Here is a 17,902-nt window from a genome sequence, read left to right as displayed (position 1 = left end):
TGACTACCGTCCTCCTTTTCACCCCGCACTTCTTCCCCAGAAAAAGTCAACCTCATCTCCCACTTCCCTCACCTTGAGCAGCGGACTTTGTGACAACTCAACCCTGACTCTCCTTCCTGTGGCCGGTTGGCCTAACCCCATCCCTAGGTCATCTCCAGAGCATGCCACCATCTTAAGGGAAGGTGTGCGCACGTGCCTGCAGCAGAGATGCGAGCAGACTGTGTGGATCCTGCATGCCAAGGTGGCTCAGAAATCCTACGGAAATGAGAAGCGGTAGGTGACCCTAGGGTCCCTCCACAGCCTACAGGCCCATGCCCCCCTCCAAACCTCCCACCATGGAGCTTCCTTTACATCTTGGAGGCCTCAAGGCCGACACCTTAGCTACCGTCCAACAGGGCCCTGTCCCCCAGCCAACAATTGCTGCCGCCTCCTGGGATCCACAGAAGAACCACACAGTGACTCTCAGATCCCCACATTATCCGTTCATTCGGTTACTTACTGAGGGTCACGCACCAGGCCCTGTGTTCACTGCTGGGCACTGAGCATCCCCCTGGACGAGACCAATGCAGTCTCTGCTCTCTTCCAGGGCGTCTTCACTGCAGGGTGGAAGGAGCAGCTGCCTCCCCACCAATCAGCAGACAAGATGCTTCAGACTTCGATGGGAGGCTAGAAGGGAAACAGGGCAGGGTCACTCACACAGCAGAGACCAAAGTGGGATGCCTCAGCTTGAAAGGTCAGGGAGGTCAAAGGGTGCTTTAGCGAGTAACACTGGAACTGTGGTACCAATACTGAAATGGAGCCTGACGTGAAAAGATTCTCCAGGAAGCATTCCAACTAGAAGGAACAGAAAACCGCAAGGACCTGAAGGCCGTGCTAGTGCCACAGGAGGATGAAAGGGAGAGACTGGACAGAGGAGGGGCGCTAGAGGAAATAAGCAGAAGCAAGCAGTAGCCAGGCCATGTGAGAAATTGGGATTTTTATTTTTTTAATTTTCTTAAAGATTTATTGAATTATACAGTCTTCTGCCTGCATGTATGCCAGCAGCCAGAAGAAGGCACCAGATCCCATCATAGATGGTTATGAGCCACCATGTGGTTCCTGGGAATTAAACTCAGGGCCTTTGGAAGAACCTCTGAGCCATCTCTCCAGCCCGAAATTAGGATTTTTAAATCACTAAAGGATTTTAATAGGGGAGTATCGTATTTGAATCATGTTTTCATTAGATTAATAACATATCATCTTATTTTATTTCTTTTATATTTTGGGGAATTGAGACAGACTGACTCTGTAGCTCAGGCTGGAATTGAACCTACAGTAATCCTCCTGCCTCAGGCCCAATCCCCTCTAGTACTGGGATTACAGACATGATCTGCCAAGCCCAATTTAATTTTAACAGTTTTTTAACAATTTATTTATGAATGTATATAGGTGGTTTGACCACATGCATATCTGCACACCAGAAGGGGGCATCAGATCCCCTCACAGATGGCTGTGCACCACCACGTGAGTGATGGGAATTGAACTCAGGACCTCTGGAAAAGCAGCCAGACTCCCTGGAGGTCAGAGGATAACTTTGTATAGTTGGTTCTCTTCTTCCACCTTTTGATGGGTTCTGGGGATTGAACTCAGGTTATCAACGCTTGCCCCGGGCAAGCATTTTACCTGCTGAGCCAACTGTTATTTAGGAAGTAATCTGCCGGGCGTGATGGTGCATGCCTGTAGTCCCAGCACTCCGGGAGGCAGAAGCAGGTGGCTCTCTGTGAGTTTGAGGCCAGCCTGGTTTACAAAGCCAGTCCGCAACAGCCAAGGCTACACAGTGAAACCTTGTCTCAAAAAATTAAAAGTGAAGAAGAAGAATGAGGAGGAGGAGGAGGAAAAACCTGGTTGCTATGTGAAAGACAAATTCAGAGAGAGGGCAGTAACAAGGGAGAGACAGTTGGAAGGCTGAGAGCAGAGAAGGCAGGAGGTAGTGGTTAGGACCAAGGTGGAGATGGTAGGAAGCCAACGGATTCCAGTTGTGTTTTGAAGATGGAGTGCGCAGGACTTACTGATGGAGTCTAATAAGCGAAAGAATGTACTGTGTTAATGGGGTTCACTCAAGGAGAGAGGAGAGGGAATCGAACCATAACTCTGGGTGTATGCCACCTTGGGACACTTGTAAGACAGTGAAAATGATCTACGTGTCCCCAGGTTCTTCTGCCCTCCGCCCTGTGTCTACCTCGCTGGCCCCGGCTGGAGGGTGAAGCCAACACAAGACCAAGGTGAGCGCGCGCTCCCGGGCTGTGCTCTGTTCTCTTCGGGAAGGACCCACTAACTCAGCGAGGCTGCGGATCCAGCCGCTTGCAGGCGCAGCCTGGTTGCGCCCTCTGGCGGCAAGAACTACGTTTGACTAGCATCTGAGTCCCTAGTCCTTCCAGAGTTAACCGCCGCCGTCCTTTTCCAGCCCGCCAGTCTGCGGAGACGGGACCCACCGTCTGCGGCTACATGGGACTGGACGGCGCGTCCGGCAGTGCTCCTGAGACGCAAAAGTTGAATTTCGAAGAGCAGCCGGACTCCAGGGTGAGTCTGCGTGAGAGAGCATCCCATTCCTGCTCCCAGCCCTGCCCCTTCTTTGCAGAAGAGGATTCCCCAAGTTCCCTCCAGAAGCCGAGAGGCAGGCAGGGAGGCCAAAGGGTGGGTTCTGATCCCGAGCCGAGCTAGAGCGGCCTCTTGACATCTCCGATGGTACGGATGTCATAACCGCGGAAGGTTGGCTTATCCGCTGGCAGAGAGCTGAGATGAGACGCGCCCCATTCCCATGAGCCTCGCAGGAATTTGGTTGTGCCAAGACCCTGTACATCTCCGACGCCGACAAGAGGAAGCACTTCCGGCTGGTGCTGCGACTCGTGCTGCGAGGAGGCCGGGAGCTGGGCACCTTCCACAGCCGCCTCATCAAGGTGATCTCCAAGCCCTCGCAGAAGAAGCAGTCGCTGAAAAACACAGACCGTGAGAGGGCCTGGAGCGGAAGGGTGCAACTCAAATCCAGAGCTGTAAAATGGGGCGGAGCGTGTAGGGGCGGAGTCGGGCGAGAGGCGGAGTCTGAGTAGAAAGAAGGGAGGAGTCTGGGTGAGTGGCTGACCTAGGCCAAGAGAAAAGCCCCGACTTGACACAGGCAAAAGGATACCAGATTTGAGGATGACAGTGGGGGAGGGGAGGCTCAGAAGAGACAAAAGCCGGGTGCCAAGCCTGGGTCAAGTTTAAAATTAAGAAGGTTGCGTAAGCCAAAGACAGGGGCTTTCGTGTGTAATTCGGTTAGTCAGATATCAGTCTGAGACCCAGATCTCTATCTAGGCCAGCCTAGGAGTGAGGGTAAGACAAAGGAAAGGAAAGAAGAACAGAAAGGGAAGAAAGGAGAGGGGGGTGATTTGATTGGTTGATTCGATTATAGCATGTCATGTTGCTTGCTTGAGAGTGCCTGCCTAGAAAGTGGCCCCTTAGGCTGGGTGTGGTGGCTCCCAGCACTTGCGGAGGCAGAGGCAGGCGGATCTGTGTGAGTTCAAGGCCAGCCTGGTCTACAAAGGGAGTCCAGGACAGTGCGACTCCAGAACCCAGCACCTTCGTGTCCTTTTAAAAAATATCTTGTGGAATGTCCCAGATCCAAGCAGTGTTCTAGATGGCCCCTTGGTATTTGTGAAAAGGGGGTGTCACGGTGACATAGTGTAACGGTTAAGAGTGCCGGATCTGGCAGTCTGGCTTTGAGTCCTGTCCTGAAGCTTGCTAGCTGCCTGGTCTTAGGTAGCTTGATCTCTTCTATGGGAATAGGAGAATCAACTGAGCCGATATGTGTGTTTAGAAAAGTAAAGGATGGGGGGATGGCTTGTGGGCAAAGTGCTTGCAACACAAACATGAGAGAGCCTGAGTTTGGGCACCCATAAAAGCTGAATGTGGCTGCAGGCACCAGGGAACCCCAGCACGGAGCAAAGAGACAGGAGGATCCTCCTCAGACTCTCTGGCCAGGAAGTTCTAGTCAAAATGGTGAGCTCTCAATCCAGTGAGAGCCTTTGCCTCAAAAAATAAGGTGGAAAGTAATCAAGGGAGATGCCTGGAGTCAAGCTCTGTTCTCCACGTGCTTGCACACACATCTGTGCACACACGTGGGGAAAGAGGGAAGGAGGAAGGGAGGAAGGAAGGAAGGAAGGAAGGAAGGACCTATTGTATAATAAGTTCAGTGGGAGGGGCTTGGCTAGGTGTACAGGCAGGCATCTGTGTATCTGAGCAGCACTCCTCCCAGTGCCTTTCCCCCAACTGGTCCACAAAGTCCAGTGAGAAAACAAAGCTTCGACTCTGAGCGCATGCCATAGGCTGGAAGACGTATCAGTCTCTAGAATAAAGTCCCATGTGGTCTTCGCTTAGCAGCCACCTATGCAACTCCAGCCTGCCTCACACTTCACACATCAGTTCCCAGCACAATGCCTGCCACAAAGCAGCTCCCAAGTTACTTGATGAACTGAGGTCACTGAATCAAAGGATGGACATCCAGTTGCACCAGGAAGCTAGCCAGCTCAAAAGCAGGACTAGAGCAGACCCTAGAGAAACAGCTGTGAAATGCAAACACCCATCATGTCCAGGCCAGTGGGCATGTTAGCCAGGCTGCCACACGGGACAGAAGATTACGTGGGGAGTCTAGGGGAGCACACGAGGCCAGGGCACTGACTCCCCTCCCCTCACAGTGTGCATCTCCTCGGGCTCAAAGATCTCCCTTTTCAACCGCCTGCGCTCCCAGACAGTGTCCACACGCTACCTCTCGGTGGAAGACGGGGCCTTTGTGGCCAGTGCAAGACAGTGGGCAGCCTTCACACTCCACCTGGGTAATCACGTGAGCAGGTGCTGGCTGGGTGCTCCTTGTGTGTTAGCATACTTAATCACCACTACAAACCAGTGTGGCTGAGCCTTGGGGAGGAGGACCCTAGTGAGTCAGTGACTAACCCAATCTACTCTGATCCCAGCGGCTCTGCCATTTCACTCTTAAGCCAGTAAGTGGCTGCCCCAGGGAGCACACCTTTGTGGGGATGACCACAGATTACCCCTCCAGGATTAGAATCTTGGTGTAAGGGAAAGCCAGAGGGGAGGAAGCAGGGTTTGGGGAAAAGTAATAAAGCCTTCATTTTTGCTTTTTTCTTTCTTTCGTCCTCAGCTGATGAGCACTGTTCCCAAGGGGACTTCCCACCCCAGGAAGGCTACATCCGCTATGGCTCCCTGGTGCAGCTTGTCTGCACAGTGACAGGCGTCACCCTGCCTCCCATGGTATGAGGAAGGATGGTTGTAACCACTGATCAGTACAGAATGGTGGCCACTGTGCGCAGGGCTGGAGGGTGAGGCCACAAAGGCATAAAGACACCTACTCTCTCTCTCTCTCTCTCTCTCTCTCTCTCTCTCGGTGCTTAATGGGAGCGTGCCCCGTGACCTCATGGCTATCAGAATAGAGGTTCCTGGCTGGGAGAGCAGCCTCTGGGGACCCCTCACCCGGCTCCCGCCCTTCCCTCCACCCTTCTGCTCCAGATCATCCGCAAAGTAGCCAAACAGTGCGCCCTCCTAGACGTGGACGAGCCCATCTCCCAGCTGCACAAGTGTGCGTTCCAGTTTCCAGGCGACAGGCCCGGAGGGGGTGGCACCTACTTATGCCTCGCCACGGAGAAGGTGGTGCGGTTCCAGGTGAGAGGCGGAGACTACCAAGCATCCTCAGAAGAACCCAGAGAGCCGCAGGGTGTAAGCTCTTGACCACGGAGGCTGCTGCTTGAGGAGCGGTGCTGCCTAGGGAAGAGTAAAGTCAAAGAGTGTAGAAAAGGGGGCAACTGCTGTTGCTAAGCGGTATTCCTTCTCAAGGGCTCCTAGACGTTGGAATATGAAACTGCAGACTATAGGGACTGGAGAGGCAGCTCCGTAGTTAAGAGCACTTGTTGCGCTTCCAGAGGATCCAAGTTCGAGTCCCTCATGGTGGCCCACAACTTCTCAACCACCTCTCGCTCCAGCGTTAGGGGATCAGACACTCCCTCCGGTCCTCTGAAGGTCACACACAGGTATATTCACATACACAGAGATAAAAAGAAAAGAAAATTGCAGAATATAAGCAAAGTCGTAGTAGGAAGTGGTACTGAGTATCGTTGAACAAAATCCTAGGATGTCGAGGTACAAAATCATACAATGTGGAAAACAATAATTACTAAGTAATATTCCTCCCACAGATGTTATTCTGAAATGTTAGTAGATAGAATCTTGATATAGGAAACAATTATTATAGCCAGGTGGTGGTGGCACATACCTGCAATCGCTGTGAGTTCAAGGCCAGCCTGGTCTATAGAGTGAGTTCCAGGACAGCCAAGGCTCCACAGAGAAACCTTGTCTTAAAACATATTAATAATAATGATAATAATTTTTTTATTTTGTGTGTTTGTTTGAGACAGGCTTTATTCACGTTGCCTAAGCTGGCTTTTGACTCTCTAAGTAGCAAAAGCTGACCTTGAGTTCATAATCCTTCTGCCTCCCCCTGTCAAGTGCTGGCCACTACTCCCAGCTAAAACTGTAGAATGTTAAAGCAGAGAATTTTTGTTTTTGTCTTGTTTTGTTTTGCTTTAAGGCAGGGTTTCTTTGTGTAGCCCTGGCTGTCCTGGAAGTCCCAATGAAGACCAAGCTGGCCTAGAACTCACAGAGATCCGCCTGCCTCTGCCTCCGAAGTGCTGGGATTAAAAGTGTGCACCACCACTGCCAGGCTAAGGCACAGAGTTTTGCAGTGCTGGAAGAGTGCATACGGCTGCTTAGTCGTTAAGAGCACTCGGAGCTCTTTCAAGGGACTAACGTTTGGTCCCCAGCGCCCGTGTCGGCTGGCTCACAACTGCCTGTAATTTCAGTTCCAGGGAAGCTGACGCTCTTTTGTGGCCTCTGATGGCACCTGCACACAGGACACATGCACCTACGTAGACACACGCACACACTTGCAGATAAATAAATCTTTTTATTTAATATAAAAATAATATTTTTATTTAAAATAAAAATAATCTTTTTCAAAGATAGGGGAGCCTGGTGACATAGGTTGTAATCTATATGTGCAGCTGAGGTAGAAGAGCAGAGCTGTTCAAGACCTATGTGCTACAGTGAGTTCAAGGCCAGCCTGGGCGATTTAGTGAGACCTTGTCTTAAAGAGTGAAAGGAAGACTGGAGATACAGCTCACCGGAAAAGTGCTTGGCGAGCATATGTGGCATTCTAAGTGTGGTTCCCAATACCAACAAGGAAGACTTAGGAAAACTAGTTTATTAGAAACCTAGCTGGCTCAAAGATTTGGTTTAATCTGCATGAGAGAATGTTAAAATCTTGGGGCTGAGGAAATGGCTAGTTGGTAATGTACCTGCTGTGCCAACTCTGGCACCTGAATTCAGTACCCTAGAACTCACATCTGGTTTTGAAAAATTGAGCACGGTGGCCCACACCTGTAACCCCAGCACCTGGGAGGCAGAGACAGGCGGATCTCTGTGAGTTCGAGGCCAGCCTGGTCTACAAAGTGAGTCCAGGACAGCCAAGGCTTCATGGAGAAATCCTGCCTTGAAAAAAAAATTAAAAAAAAAAAAAAAAAAGAAGAAGAAAAGAAAGGTGGAGAACAATTGAGGAAGATATCTGGCCTACACACACACACACACACACACACACACGCACACACACACACACACAGACACACACACACACACACACACACACACACACACACGGCCCATACAGTGTGAGGCTGTCACCCAAGCTCCCTGAGGCAGATAAACTGCAAAGCTTAGAAGGGAAACTTGGCCACTAGCGAAGCTTCAGTTCCGTCCCCTGGACTTCCTGCCAGGCTTCCCTCTGCCCCAAGGAGGCCAACAGAGCACTGCTCAACGACAGCTCTTGCTGGACCATCATCGGCACCGAATCGGTGGAGTTCTCCTTCAGCACCAGCCTGGCCTGTACCCCGGAACCTGTCACGCCGGTTCCGCTCATCAGCAGTCTGGAGGTAAGTCCGCCGGGCGCCGGCTTGCTCTGAGAAAGGGGGGAGGGGCGCCGTGCAGGAAGGGCAGGAGGCTCCTTCTACCCACCCCCAGTCACCTACATTTGGTCCCACCCACCTCCAGCTGAGCGGCGGAGGGGACGTGGCCACGCTGGAGCTGCATGGAGAAAATTTCCACGCTGGGCTCAAGGTGTGGTTCGGAGACGTGGAGGCAGAAACCATGTACAGGTGCGGATCGGGGTGGGGAGGGCCAGCTTGGGCCTGGAGATCAGAGACTGGAATGTTTGCCGACCTCCGTGCCCGACCCCGCAGGAGCCCGCGGTCGTTGGTGTGCGTGGTGCCAGACGTGGCGGCCTTCGGCAGCGACTGGCGCTGGCTGCGCACGCCCATCACCGTGCCGGTTAGCCTGCTGCGCGCCGACGCGCTCTTCTACCCCAGCGCCTTCTCCTTCACCTACACCCCGGAATACAGCGCGCGGCCCCCCGACGCTCACGAGCCTGCCCCCGACGCGGACGCGCTTCTCCAGAGCATCCACCACGAGTTCACACGCACCAACTTCCACCTCTTCTGCCCCAGCTAGGTACCACCACCTGCCCCGTGGCTGACGCCCTGCGCCGCTGCGCCGCTGTCCATCCAACATCTTGCCCCTATGCTAAGAAAGGGGAAGAGGCGGGGAGATTTCTCACCTGTCCTCAGGCCATCCACCATCCTCGGACATACAGTAACTGTCAATCAGGTCTAACGTCTTTACGGTGTGGGGTACTTCCTGTTTTTGTAACCTTGTAGATCCATCCTTCCGTCTTTGTCTCTGTCTGGCTCTTCCTGAGTCTTTGACCTACTCTAAGGATCCAAGTCCAGACATCTGGGTCCCCACTTGAAAACAAGTCACATGAAGTAAGGCTAGCATGTCTTGTGCACTGGTCCCATGAGGTCCCTCTTAGAGCTAGCATCTACCGGTGGCTTCACTCCCTATGGCACCTTCGCCTGGGTTTGAGCTCTGGCCCACAACATTAGTGATCAGGCAGAGGCTTAGGTCGGCAAGTCAGGTTTTGCCCTTTTCACTGTACCCAAGGCCGCTTCTCCTTCAGGCCCAATGGGAAGAACCTGAGGATAAAGATTGTTCAGTATCCAGGTACAGGTGAACCAGAATCCACGAGTGTGTGTGAGTGTGTGTGTGTGTGTATGTGTGTGTGTGTGTGTGTGTGTGGCGGGAGGTGGGAGAGGTGCTGAGTGCTCACTGGGTTCTGCTCGAGTCCGAGTGCTCACTGGGTTCTGCTCGAGTCCGAGTCTGATGGAGCAGGTACCTTTAGGCCTCTCTGTAGAGAGGAAATAGAGTTCCGAGGCAGCAGACACCCTTGAGCCCCTACACCTGGCAGCCCTGACAGCCAGCAACTAGCTATACCCCCCTCCCCCATGCCAAGCAAGAAGACACTGCAGTCAGAGGCAAACCCAGGGCCTCCTCAGACCATGCCTACTCCAGGACAAGGCAGACAGAAGCCATGAGGCAACCGGGCAATAATGGAAGTGAGAGAAGGGCCTCTCCATACAGGACCTATTCTGGAATAACAGCCCATCCTTGGTCAAGCTTACTCTGCCTACCCTGTGCTCACATGGAGAAGGGAACTGGGTAGATCACAGCTTGGGCAATGAAAACCAAAGACATATGGTATAATGGGTGTCAGTCTGTGGTCTTGCCTGATAGGGAGAACTAATCTGAAGCATGGGTTCAGTCTACACCCATAACATCCTGAACATGCCAGATCTCGTCTGAAATGTGGGTTCAAAGCTCTACTGATCTGGAACTCTCCTTAAGCCTTGGAGGAAGAGCTCATTTCCTGTGAGCCCCCTCACCCCCACCCCACCCTGGAGCTGGCCCCCAAAGGCGGAAGGTCCCATATGAAAGCAGCAGTAAGATTTGTTCACAGACTACAGAGGCATGCCTTTAATCCCAGCCCTTGAGAGGCAGAGGCAGGTGGATCTCTGAGTTCAAAGCCAGCCTGGTCTACAGAGTTTCAGGACAGCCAGGGCTACACAGTGAAACCCTGTCTCCAAACAAGCAAAAAGACTTCGTAGAGTAGTCACCGATTTCTTTCTCTGGTTTTCTCTTGGTTTGTTTGTTTGTTTTGCTTTGTTGTCTTTACTGATTTCTGTTATCTTCTATCAACAAGCTGAAATTCACCACAAAAGGCACTGAAGAAGCTTGCTCATGTGGCCCCAGACAGTGAATCTTGGCTAAGAAATTCAGGGCACATTTTTGATCAGCTCTGTCCCCAACATGAAGTATCCTGCCTTGAAAACTTGTGTCACGGGCTAGAGAGATGGCTCAGAGGTTAAGAGTGCTGGCTGTTCTTCCAAAGGTCCTTAGTTCAATTCCCAGCAACACCATGGTGGCTCACAACCATCTACCATGAAATCTGGTGCCCTTTTATGGAATGCAGGCACACATGCAGGATGAACATTGCATAGATAAATAAATGCATCTTTAAAAAAAGAAAGAAGGAAGGAAGGAAAGTTGTGTAGCTGTCCAATGCTGTTGACACAAGAAGGAAGCAAGGGGGAGTTCCAGAGAGTGCTGAGAGGCTGCAGGCAAGTGTGAGCCCAAGCCCAGGAGTCCAGCCCTGTGGTCTTCTTTGTTTCTCTCACCTTATAATCAATGATCCTACCTGAAAGTCTGACTCCAGGGCTCCAGCTCTGCCCAGTTTTGAGTTCCTGCTGTAGGACAGATCGGTGGAAGTACTCCCTTATCATAGTCTGAATCACCTGGTATCAGCTCCTTCCCAGTCCATCCTCTTCCTAGCACTGGATCTTCTCTCTGCTTCTCCAGCACACAATTCTACCATCAAAGCTTGGGGACCCCGTCTCTTCTTCCACAGCAAAATAGTCCCCTCCCCGCTCCCCCTCCCTCCTCCAATTCTCTGCCTTCTGCATCCAGGGGAATACCATAGAAATCCCCAGTGAGTGAAAATTCATGAGCCCCTTGTTCAAATCTTATTAGTAATTTCAAGACAGAGACAGGAGATGATGAACTCAGGGCTCTCTACACACTCATGAAGTCAGCCATACCAAGTTGCCTCCTGTGTTGGGTTGTCTGTCCCCTCCAGGTTGTGAGGGTCATATGGAAATAAGATTATCGTTTGTTTGTTTATTGTTTTGCAACACAAAGCCTCCCCAAATAAGCCAGTTTCTTGTTTCTTTGACATATAATGGTTTGCAAATACAAAGAAAAACCACCAGATGGCACTGTTCCCCTCACAAATAAAAGGGGGCTGTTAAAAAGCGACTAGAATCCTTCCATATGATCTTTTTCATGTTCTTGGGGCTCTTTTAAGGTTTACAAGCTTAGTTCTGCATAGCTCCAAGAAATTAACAAAGTTCGTAGAGCCCACCTGTGGCTTGGCTTACTTCACAAGATTCGGCAAGTTAGTTGTAAACATGAGCTGTCCTTAGTAGGCATGGTGGCAAACACATTTAGTCCTGGCACTCCAAAGGCAGAGGCAGTCAAAGCTCTGTGAGTTTAAGACCAACCTAGCCTGGTCTACATAAGTCCCAGCACAGTCAGAACTACCTAGAGAAACCCTGTCTACAAATCATAATCATAAAGTGTTCCACAGATCAACCGGATCGAGATCTCTGTGTAGAAAGGGCCATCCGTCCTTTTTGTCAAGCGCTTCTGTGTGAATCCAACAAGAAGTCAAGTTGGGAATCACTACCCTAGTACACATTGTCTCCCCCTTTTGCAGATGGGCAAACTGAGGCTCTGAGAGAGGAGAGGTTGATGCCACAGCCTGTCCTTGATCTGAGTCCTGCGCCTCGAACATGAAGTCTGGATCTCTGAGGTCCTCTTACCTGGCCCACCAAACTAGGCTACAGGAAGAACGCGTGTGTTGCAGATAGGGCGAGGGGTTTGGGGGGGAGGGGAACACAGAACAAAAGTGAAGATGTGAATATCAGTGCCTCCCCCCACACAAAGCCCGAAGTCCTGGCACTGGGAAAAGTCGCAGGCTAAACGCTGACCTTGGGCTGCTCCTCTGACTTCTGTTTCTGTTAAATGAGGCTTTCTACAAAGAAGAATTAGTTAAAACAATAGCATGGTACAATTTTCAGACATTTCCCTCCCTGGGGAGGATGTGGATGGCTGAGAGCATAGACCATGAAGATGTCAAGGGAAAAAAAGAATGGGAAGTGAAACCGACCTATAAACACCCTTCTCCCCCCTCCCCCCAGTCAGATCTGGCTCTGTTCCAGACCCCAAGGGACCAAGGTAAGGGAAGCCGAGGTACAATAATACGTTTAGTGTGCAAACCGGCAAACACCTGTTGCAGCTAGCTGCCTACTGTGGTGGTTTGAGAACGAGGGTGTGTGTGTGTGTGTGTGTGTGTGTGTGTGCAAGCCAAGTCCTGGAAAAGGTTGAGCCTTGTGACCAAGTTCTTCACAGATTAACCCTAGCTAAAAAGTGTTTCAGCAGGAGCCTGGGGATGTAGCTCAGTTGGTAGAGTAATTGCCTAGCCCGTACAAAGCCCCTGCTGGGTTCAATCCCCAGCTGCATAAAACAGGCATGATGACATATGCCTGAAATCCTAGCATTCAAGAGGTGGAATCAGAGGTATTAGAAATCCATGGTCCCAGCACTCAGGCGGCAGACACAGGTGGATCTCTGTAAGTTCGAAGTCAAGCCTGGTCTACAGTGCTACAGTTCAGGACAGTCAGGACTACACAAAGAAATCCTGTCTCAAAACAAAACAAAAAAAAAACCCACAAGCAAACAAAATTAAAGGTCATCTTCTAGATGCAGAGTTCAAGGCCAGGCTGAGCTAAGTGATACCCTGTCAAAAGAAGAGAGGGTACTAGGCTGAAGCCCATCCCCACTGAATTCATCCCTCAGCCACAGCTCTTTGATCTTGGCTGGTCGTCTGAAGGGATATTCTGCAGTTTTGCCTGGCTCACACACATTGTATATGTTTAATATACACTTGTATTTATAGTCTCTTCACACTCCCACTTTGTGGAGGTGTCTTAAGGTGAAGAAAAGCAGTTCTAATTGCAGCTGGATCCAATAAAAAGGAGGCAGTCGTGGAGCCAAAGCATCTGTGTCCTCTTGGCAAGCTCAAGTTACTTAATATCTCTGTGCCTTGGTGCTGGAGAGATGGCTCAGTGGTTAGGAGCACTGGCTGCTCTTCCAGAGGACCCTGGCTCAGTTTCCAGAACCCACATGGAAGCTCACAACTCTCTGCAACTCCATTTCCAGGGGATCTGACACCCTCATACAGATGGAGGCAAAGCACTACTCCACATAAAATAAAAAGAGTCTGTGCCTCAGTGTCCACTTCTGTAAATATGGATGGGGGCATTTACTTCATAAAGGCTCGTGAAGAATAAAATAATCAGTGTAGGTGAAGGCCTTTCTACAGGACCTGACCCACAGCCATCACTTCCTATGAGCTAGCTGTGGCTACTATTCTTATTCTTATGTTTATTGTTTTTGAGAGGGGTGGTGAGACAAAGTCTCACTCTGTAGCCCTGGCTGTCCTGGAACCATCAGAGAACCCCCTACTTTTGGCTCCCCAGCGCTAGGATTAAAGGTATGTGTATGACCATGCTTTGCCAACACAACCACCTTTCAAAGTAGAGAATATTCTATTATTTGCAAGCTGGGGAAACCAATAGCCTCCAGGGGGTAAATGACCTTTCTGTACTGGTTTTCTGTTACATAACAAATCACCACAAAAGTATTAGGTTACAGCAGCACATACACCTTGTCTTTCGTTTCCATGGAGTCCAAGACCAGCTCAACTGCTCTGCTCACCATCTCCCAAGGCGGTAATCAAGGTCTCTTTGGGGCAGAAGTCTGTTCTATGCTTTGGCTGTTGGCAAAATTAATTTCTTGAAGCCATCGAACTCGTGGTACCTTGCTTCGTTGAGGTCAACTGAGTGAGTGAGGACCACCCAGGGTAACCTGTCTTTGCTAACCCATGGATCTACTAATTGTGGCCATTACTACCTCTGCAGAATCTTCCCTGTGCTATCTCATGTAACCTTTCTGAACCCAGGGGCATCCTGCATACCTCTTAGGTCCCACCTACATCAGAAGAGAATTAAGAGCCTGGAGAGATACTCTGTGGTTAGGAACACTAGCTGCTCTTGCAGAGGACCCAGGTTCCATTCCCAGTACCCACTTCAGGGAGCTCACGATTGCCTCTAACTCCAGCTCTGAGGAATATGATGTCTCAGGCCTTTGAGGGCACTAGCACTCATGAATACATACATACTCATCCATAGTCCCACACACATATACATAACTGAAAAGAAAAAAATGGGAGACTCAAGAGAGGGCTTAGTGGTTAAGAGCACTGACTGCTCTTCCAGAGACCAGGGTTCAATTCCCAGCACCCAAATGGCAGCTCACAATTGTCTGTAACTCCAGTTTTAGGGATCCAAGACCCTCACAGAGACATACATGCAGGCAGAATACCAATGAACATGAGATAATTTTTAAATTAATTTATTTGTATTTTATGTACTTTGGTGTTTGTATGTATGTCTATGTTAGGGTGTTGGATCCCCCCTGGATCCTCTTAACCAGAGCCATCTCTCCAGCCCCTGAAATAATTTTTTTAAAATGAAGTAAATATTTGAGAGAGAGATTAGTGCGCAAATCGGCAAACACCTGTTGCAGCTAGCTGCCTACTGAGAGGGGAGAGAGAGAGAGAGAGAGAAGAAGAAGTTATAAAAGGTGTGCGTGTCATGGAGGAGGGAAGAGCTCTTGGGGACATCTTGGAGTTCTGCCATCTTGGAGTCCTGCCTTCTCCCCGAAGCGTCATAGCAAATATTGGCAGGGATCTCTGTTTGACTTGTAAGCTTTTCCGTGCCTCGCGAAGGAACTGTCCGGTGGAGGGGTCAGTGCTCAGTTTCGGGAAACTGGCAGACCCTGAGTTAAGAGTGGTCCAAAACTATAATCCGTGTCCGGTTCTCAGAAGTGATGTCTGCTGGGGGATGGTCTTGTGCAGTGTGTATTCAGGCGCTGGTCTCTATGCCCCGGGATCTATTTGCAGTCCAGACGTGGACATAAATCTCCTGTATCAATGTTGTGTAAACGATGCTCCCCAATTATCTCTGATTGGTTAATAAAAAGCTCATCAGGAGCTGGGCACGGAACTCACGCCTTTAATCCCAGGTGGAGGCCAGGCTGTCTGGTCTACAAAGAGAACCCAAGACAACCAGGACTGTTACACAGAGAAACCCTGCCTTGAAAAACCAAAAAAAAAAAAACAAACAACAATAACAAAAACAAAACAAAACAAAAAAAAACTGATCAGTTGGTCGAGAGGACAGAGGCAGAACTTCCATTCCCAGTGTGTGTGTGTGTGTGTGTGTGTGTGTGTGTGTGTGTGTGTGTGTGTATGGTGGGGAGGAGGTTCATCTCCGGTAAGGACCAGAAAAAGAACATAGAGAGAGCCACGAGGAGGTCGCCATTAGGAGGACAGAGAGATACAACAGATGGCCAAGGTGAGACCGAGATGTCAAGTAACAAAGGTCCCTTGGCTGGGAGGCAACCAGACCAGCATTAATTGGGTTAGAATAGATGAGTATCTGCCCAGTTCTGTATTTTGGTTTGGACATGAAATGCCCACCTCCTGAAGGCTTAAGTTTATTAAAAGGCTTGGTTGCCAAGTTCTGGGGAAGTGACTGAATCCCTGAGGCCTCTGATCTGATCGGAGGCTTAACCGTTCCCTTAATGGATTTATAAGATAGCATTATGGGGAGGTGGTAAACAGCAGAGGTGGGGCCTAGTCTGAGGAAGCAGCTCACTACAGGTGTGCCCTGAACATGTGTACTTGTTCCCGATTCCTGGTCTCTCCCTGCTTACTGCAGACCGTGAGGCGAGCGGCTCTGCTCCAGTAAGAGCGCACACCATTATTTTGTCTCATCAGGGGCCCAGAAACACAGAGCCAGGTCAGGACAGACTGCCTCAAGTCAAAAGTGAGTCTTCCCTCCCCATGCCTTTCTCTCAGGTATTTTTGAGGTATGAGAGTGTGACTAACGGAGCTGCCAGTGAGTCCTGCTCCCCTGGCACCCCTGCCTTTGTGCCGTTTGCTGCGACAGTCAATAGGAGTGGCCTGTATGCATGACTAATGAGATGTTATGAAAGGCAGAGTGTTTGACTTCCAAAGCCCGGACATAAAAGGCCTTGTGGCCTCTACCTGGCTCTCTTGGATCACTCACTCTGGAAAGCCAGCTGCTGCGTCACGAGGACACACATTTCTATGTTAATCCGTGAGGTGAGCAGCTGAGGCCTGTGGCCAACATCGAGAGCCAAGTTTCCAGGCATGTGAAGACACCCTGTTGGAAACAGATCCTGCTGCCCAGTGAGCCTTTCAGATGACTAACGTAGCCCATACCTGGATCATAGCTTTATGACACCTGCCCCTCCTCAGCCGAGCCATCCACCGCAGCTGCTCTTGGGTTTCTGACTCACAGAAACAATGAGATGTGTTTATCACTGTAAGCCAGTAAGTTGAAGGACGTTACATAGCAATAGTTGACTAATACTTCTGGAGTATCTTACCCAAAGGAGAGTGAGATATATCACATCTGTGGCACACTCCCGTAGTTCGGCAACTCTAGGAGGCAGAGGCAGTCGGATCTCCGCTCTACAAAGCAAGTCCAGGACAGCAAGGGCTACATAGAGAAACCCTGTCTCGAGAAACAAAAGAGATATCACATCTGATGAGAGTGCCGCTCAGTACACAGTCAACCTCTGGCCTTCCCCTCCACAGGTTGTGGAAAAGGCAGGCAACAGCTACTGATTCTGGAGTCCAAACTGCAGAGGCGTCAGCCTCCACTTCAACTCAGAAATTCTTTCAAGAGCGGACACACTGTATCCACACCATCCTGTTCCAGGAGCTGTGGCTACATGTAGCCACTGAACATTCCGGAAGAGGTTTTACAACACAATCTTTAAGTTTTAAATTAAGTTGAGAAAGCCACAGTGGTTGGTGGCTGTTGAAGAGTGGTTGTAGCAGATTAAGAGTGAACGCTACAGGAAAACAGATGAGTTAGAGAAACTAACCCAAGGGACCCAGGAAAACAATATAGTAAGTCAAGTCCCTAGACATACGAGACCCCATGCCGGGTGTGGTGGCGCACACCTGTAATCCCAGTACTCAGAGGCAGAAACAGGCGATTTCTGTGAGTTCGAAGGCAGCTTGGTCTACAAGGCAAATCCAGGACAGCGAAGGCTACACAGAGAAACCCTGCCTTGAAAATCCAAAACCCAAAGAGGGGTGGGGGGAGACAAAGAGATGAGGCCGCATTTATTGCTTCGGGGGGGGGGGGGGTGAGGGACTGAGCGTCCTCTAGCGAAGGGACTATGGGCAAGGTAAACCTTGATAGGCACTATGGTCAGGAGTAAACTCCGGAAGCTCACTGTATGGGTTCAAATCCCAGTTCAGCCACTGGCAAACCGGATAGATCTGGACAAGTTATTTAACCTTGCAGATGAGGTTTTCCCATTTGTAACAACAGCCATTTCAGGCTGTTGCGATAATTAATGGGTTCAGATGTGAAACAGAGTCTCTGGCATGTGTTGTAGGTGATGTGAGGGTCCAGCACGACGACTACCGACTCTCCTTGGTGCTTCTTCACATTAGGAAACGCGGAGGTGCCAAACCCAAAACACCAATGTCAACCACAAACTGAGGTTCCACTTGGCGGAGACAAGCTCCCGGCTGGCTGTGCCCTCGGTGAAAGGCTCCTTACTGCTTTGAAGGCTCACGGTGTTTGAGTGCGACAACTGTAGCAGGGGCTACAGGGACCAGGTAGGTGACTGAGGAATGTGTGGAAACTGGGATGCTTCCTTTCAGCCACTCCTATTCATCAGTACACACTTGACCGTTGACGAA

At 50.3% G+C, this 17,902-nt stretch overlaps 1 protein-coding gene and 1 long non-coding RNA gene across 4 annotated transcripts in view; one reads left to right on the top strand and one right to left on the bottom strand.

The window, feature by feature from the left end:
- The window catches only part of Rbpjl (recombination signal binding protein for immunoglobulin kappa J region like), a 20,356-nt gene extending 2,454 nt beyond the window's left edge, over nucleotides 1–17,902 (top strand). Inside the window, exons 3-12 of one of the 3 annotated variants that reach the window (XM_021660466.2) lie at nucleotides 148–273; nucleotides 2,191–2,261; nucleotides 2,444–2,559; nucleotides 2,811–2,985; nucleotides 4,710–4,847; nucleotides 5,174–5,283; nucleotides 5,539–5,691; nucleotides 7,854–8,009; nucleotides 8,128–8,231; nucleotides 8,316–8,698. In XM_021660466.2, the coding sequence (XP_021516141.1) occupies nucleotides 148–273; nucleotides 2,191–2,261; nucleotides 2,444–2,559; nucleotides 2,811–2,985; nucleotides 4,710–4,847; nucleotides 5,174–5,283; nucleotides 5,539–5,691; nucleotides 7,854–8,009; nucleotides 8,128–8,231; nucleotides 8,316–8,583 (1,417 nt within the window). In that variant the 3' untranslated portion in view covers nucleotides 8,584–8,698. Of the gene's footprint in view, nucleotides 1–147; nucleotides 274–2,190; nucleotides 2,262–2,443; nucleotides 2,560–2,810; nucleotides 2,986–4,709; nucleotides 4,848–5,173; nucleotides 5,284–5,457; nucleotides 5,692–7,853; nucleotides 8,010–8,127; nucleotides 8,232–8,315; nucleotides 8,699–17,650 lie in introns of those variants that run through there. The other 2 variants (XM_060382860.1, XM_060382861.1) reach the window with 2 other exon arrangements.
- On the bottom strand, nucleotides 138–8,747 carry LOC132653743 (uncharacterized). The gene is made up of 4 exons (XR_009591588.1): nucleotides 8,690–8,747; nucleotides 5,656–5,790; nucleotides 500–666; nucleotides 138–255 (listed from the first exon to the last, which is right to left on the bottom strand). It is a non-coding gene; the product is annotated as an uncharacterized LOC132653743 (long non-coding RNA).

Source organism: Meriones unguiculatus, chromosome 4, assembly GCF_030254825.1.
Source record: "Meriones unguiculatus strain TT.TT164.6M chromosome 4, Bangor_MerUng_6.1, whole genome shotgun sequence".
Taxonomy (NCBI): Eukaryota; Metazoa; Chordata; class Mammalia; order Rodentia; family Muridae; genus Meriones; species Meriones unguiculatus.
This window is presented reverse-complemented; position numbering and strand designations above follow the sequence as displayed.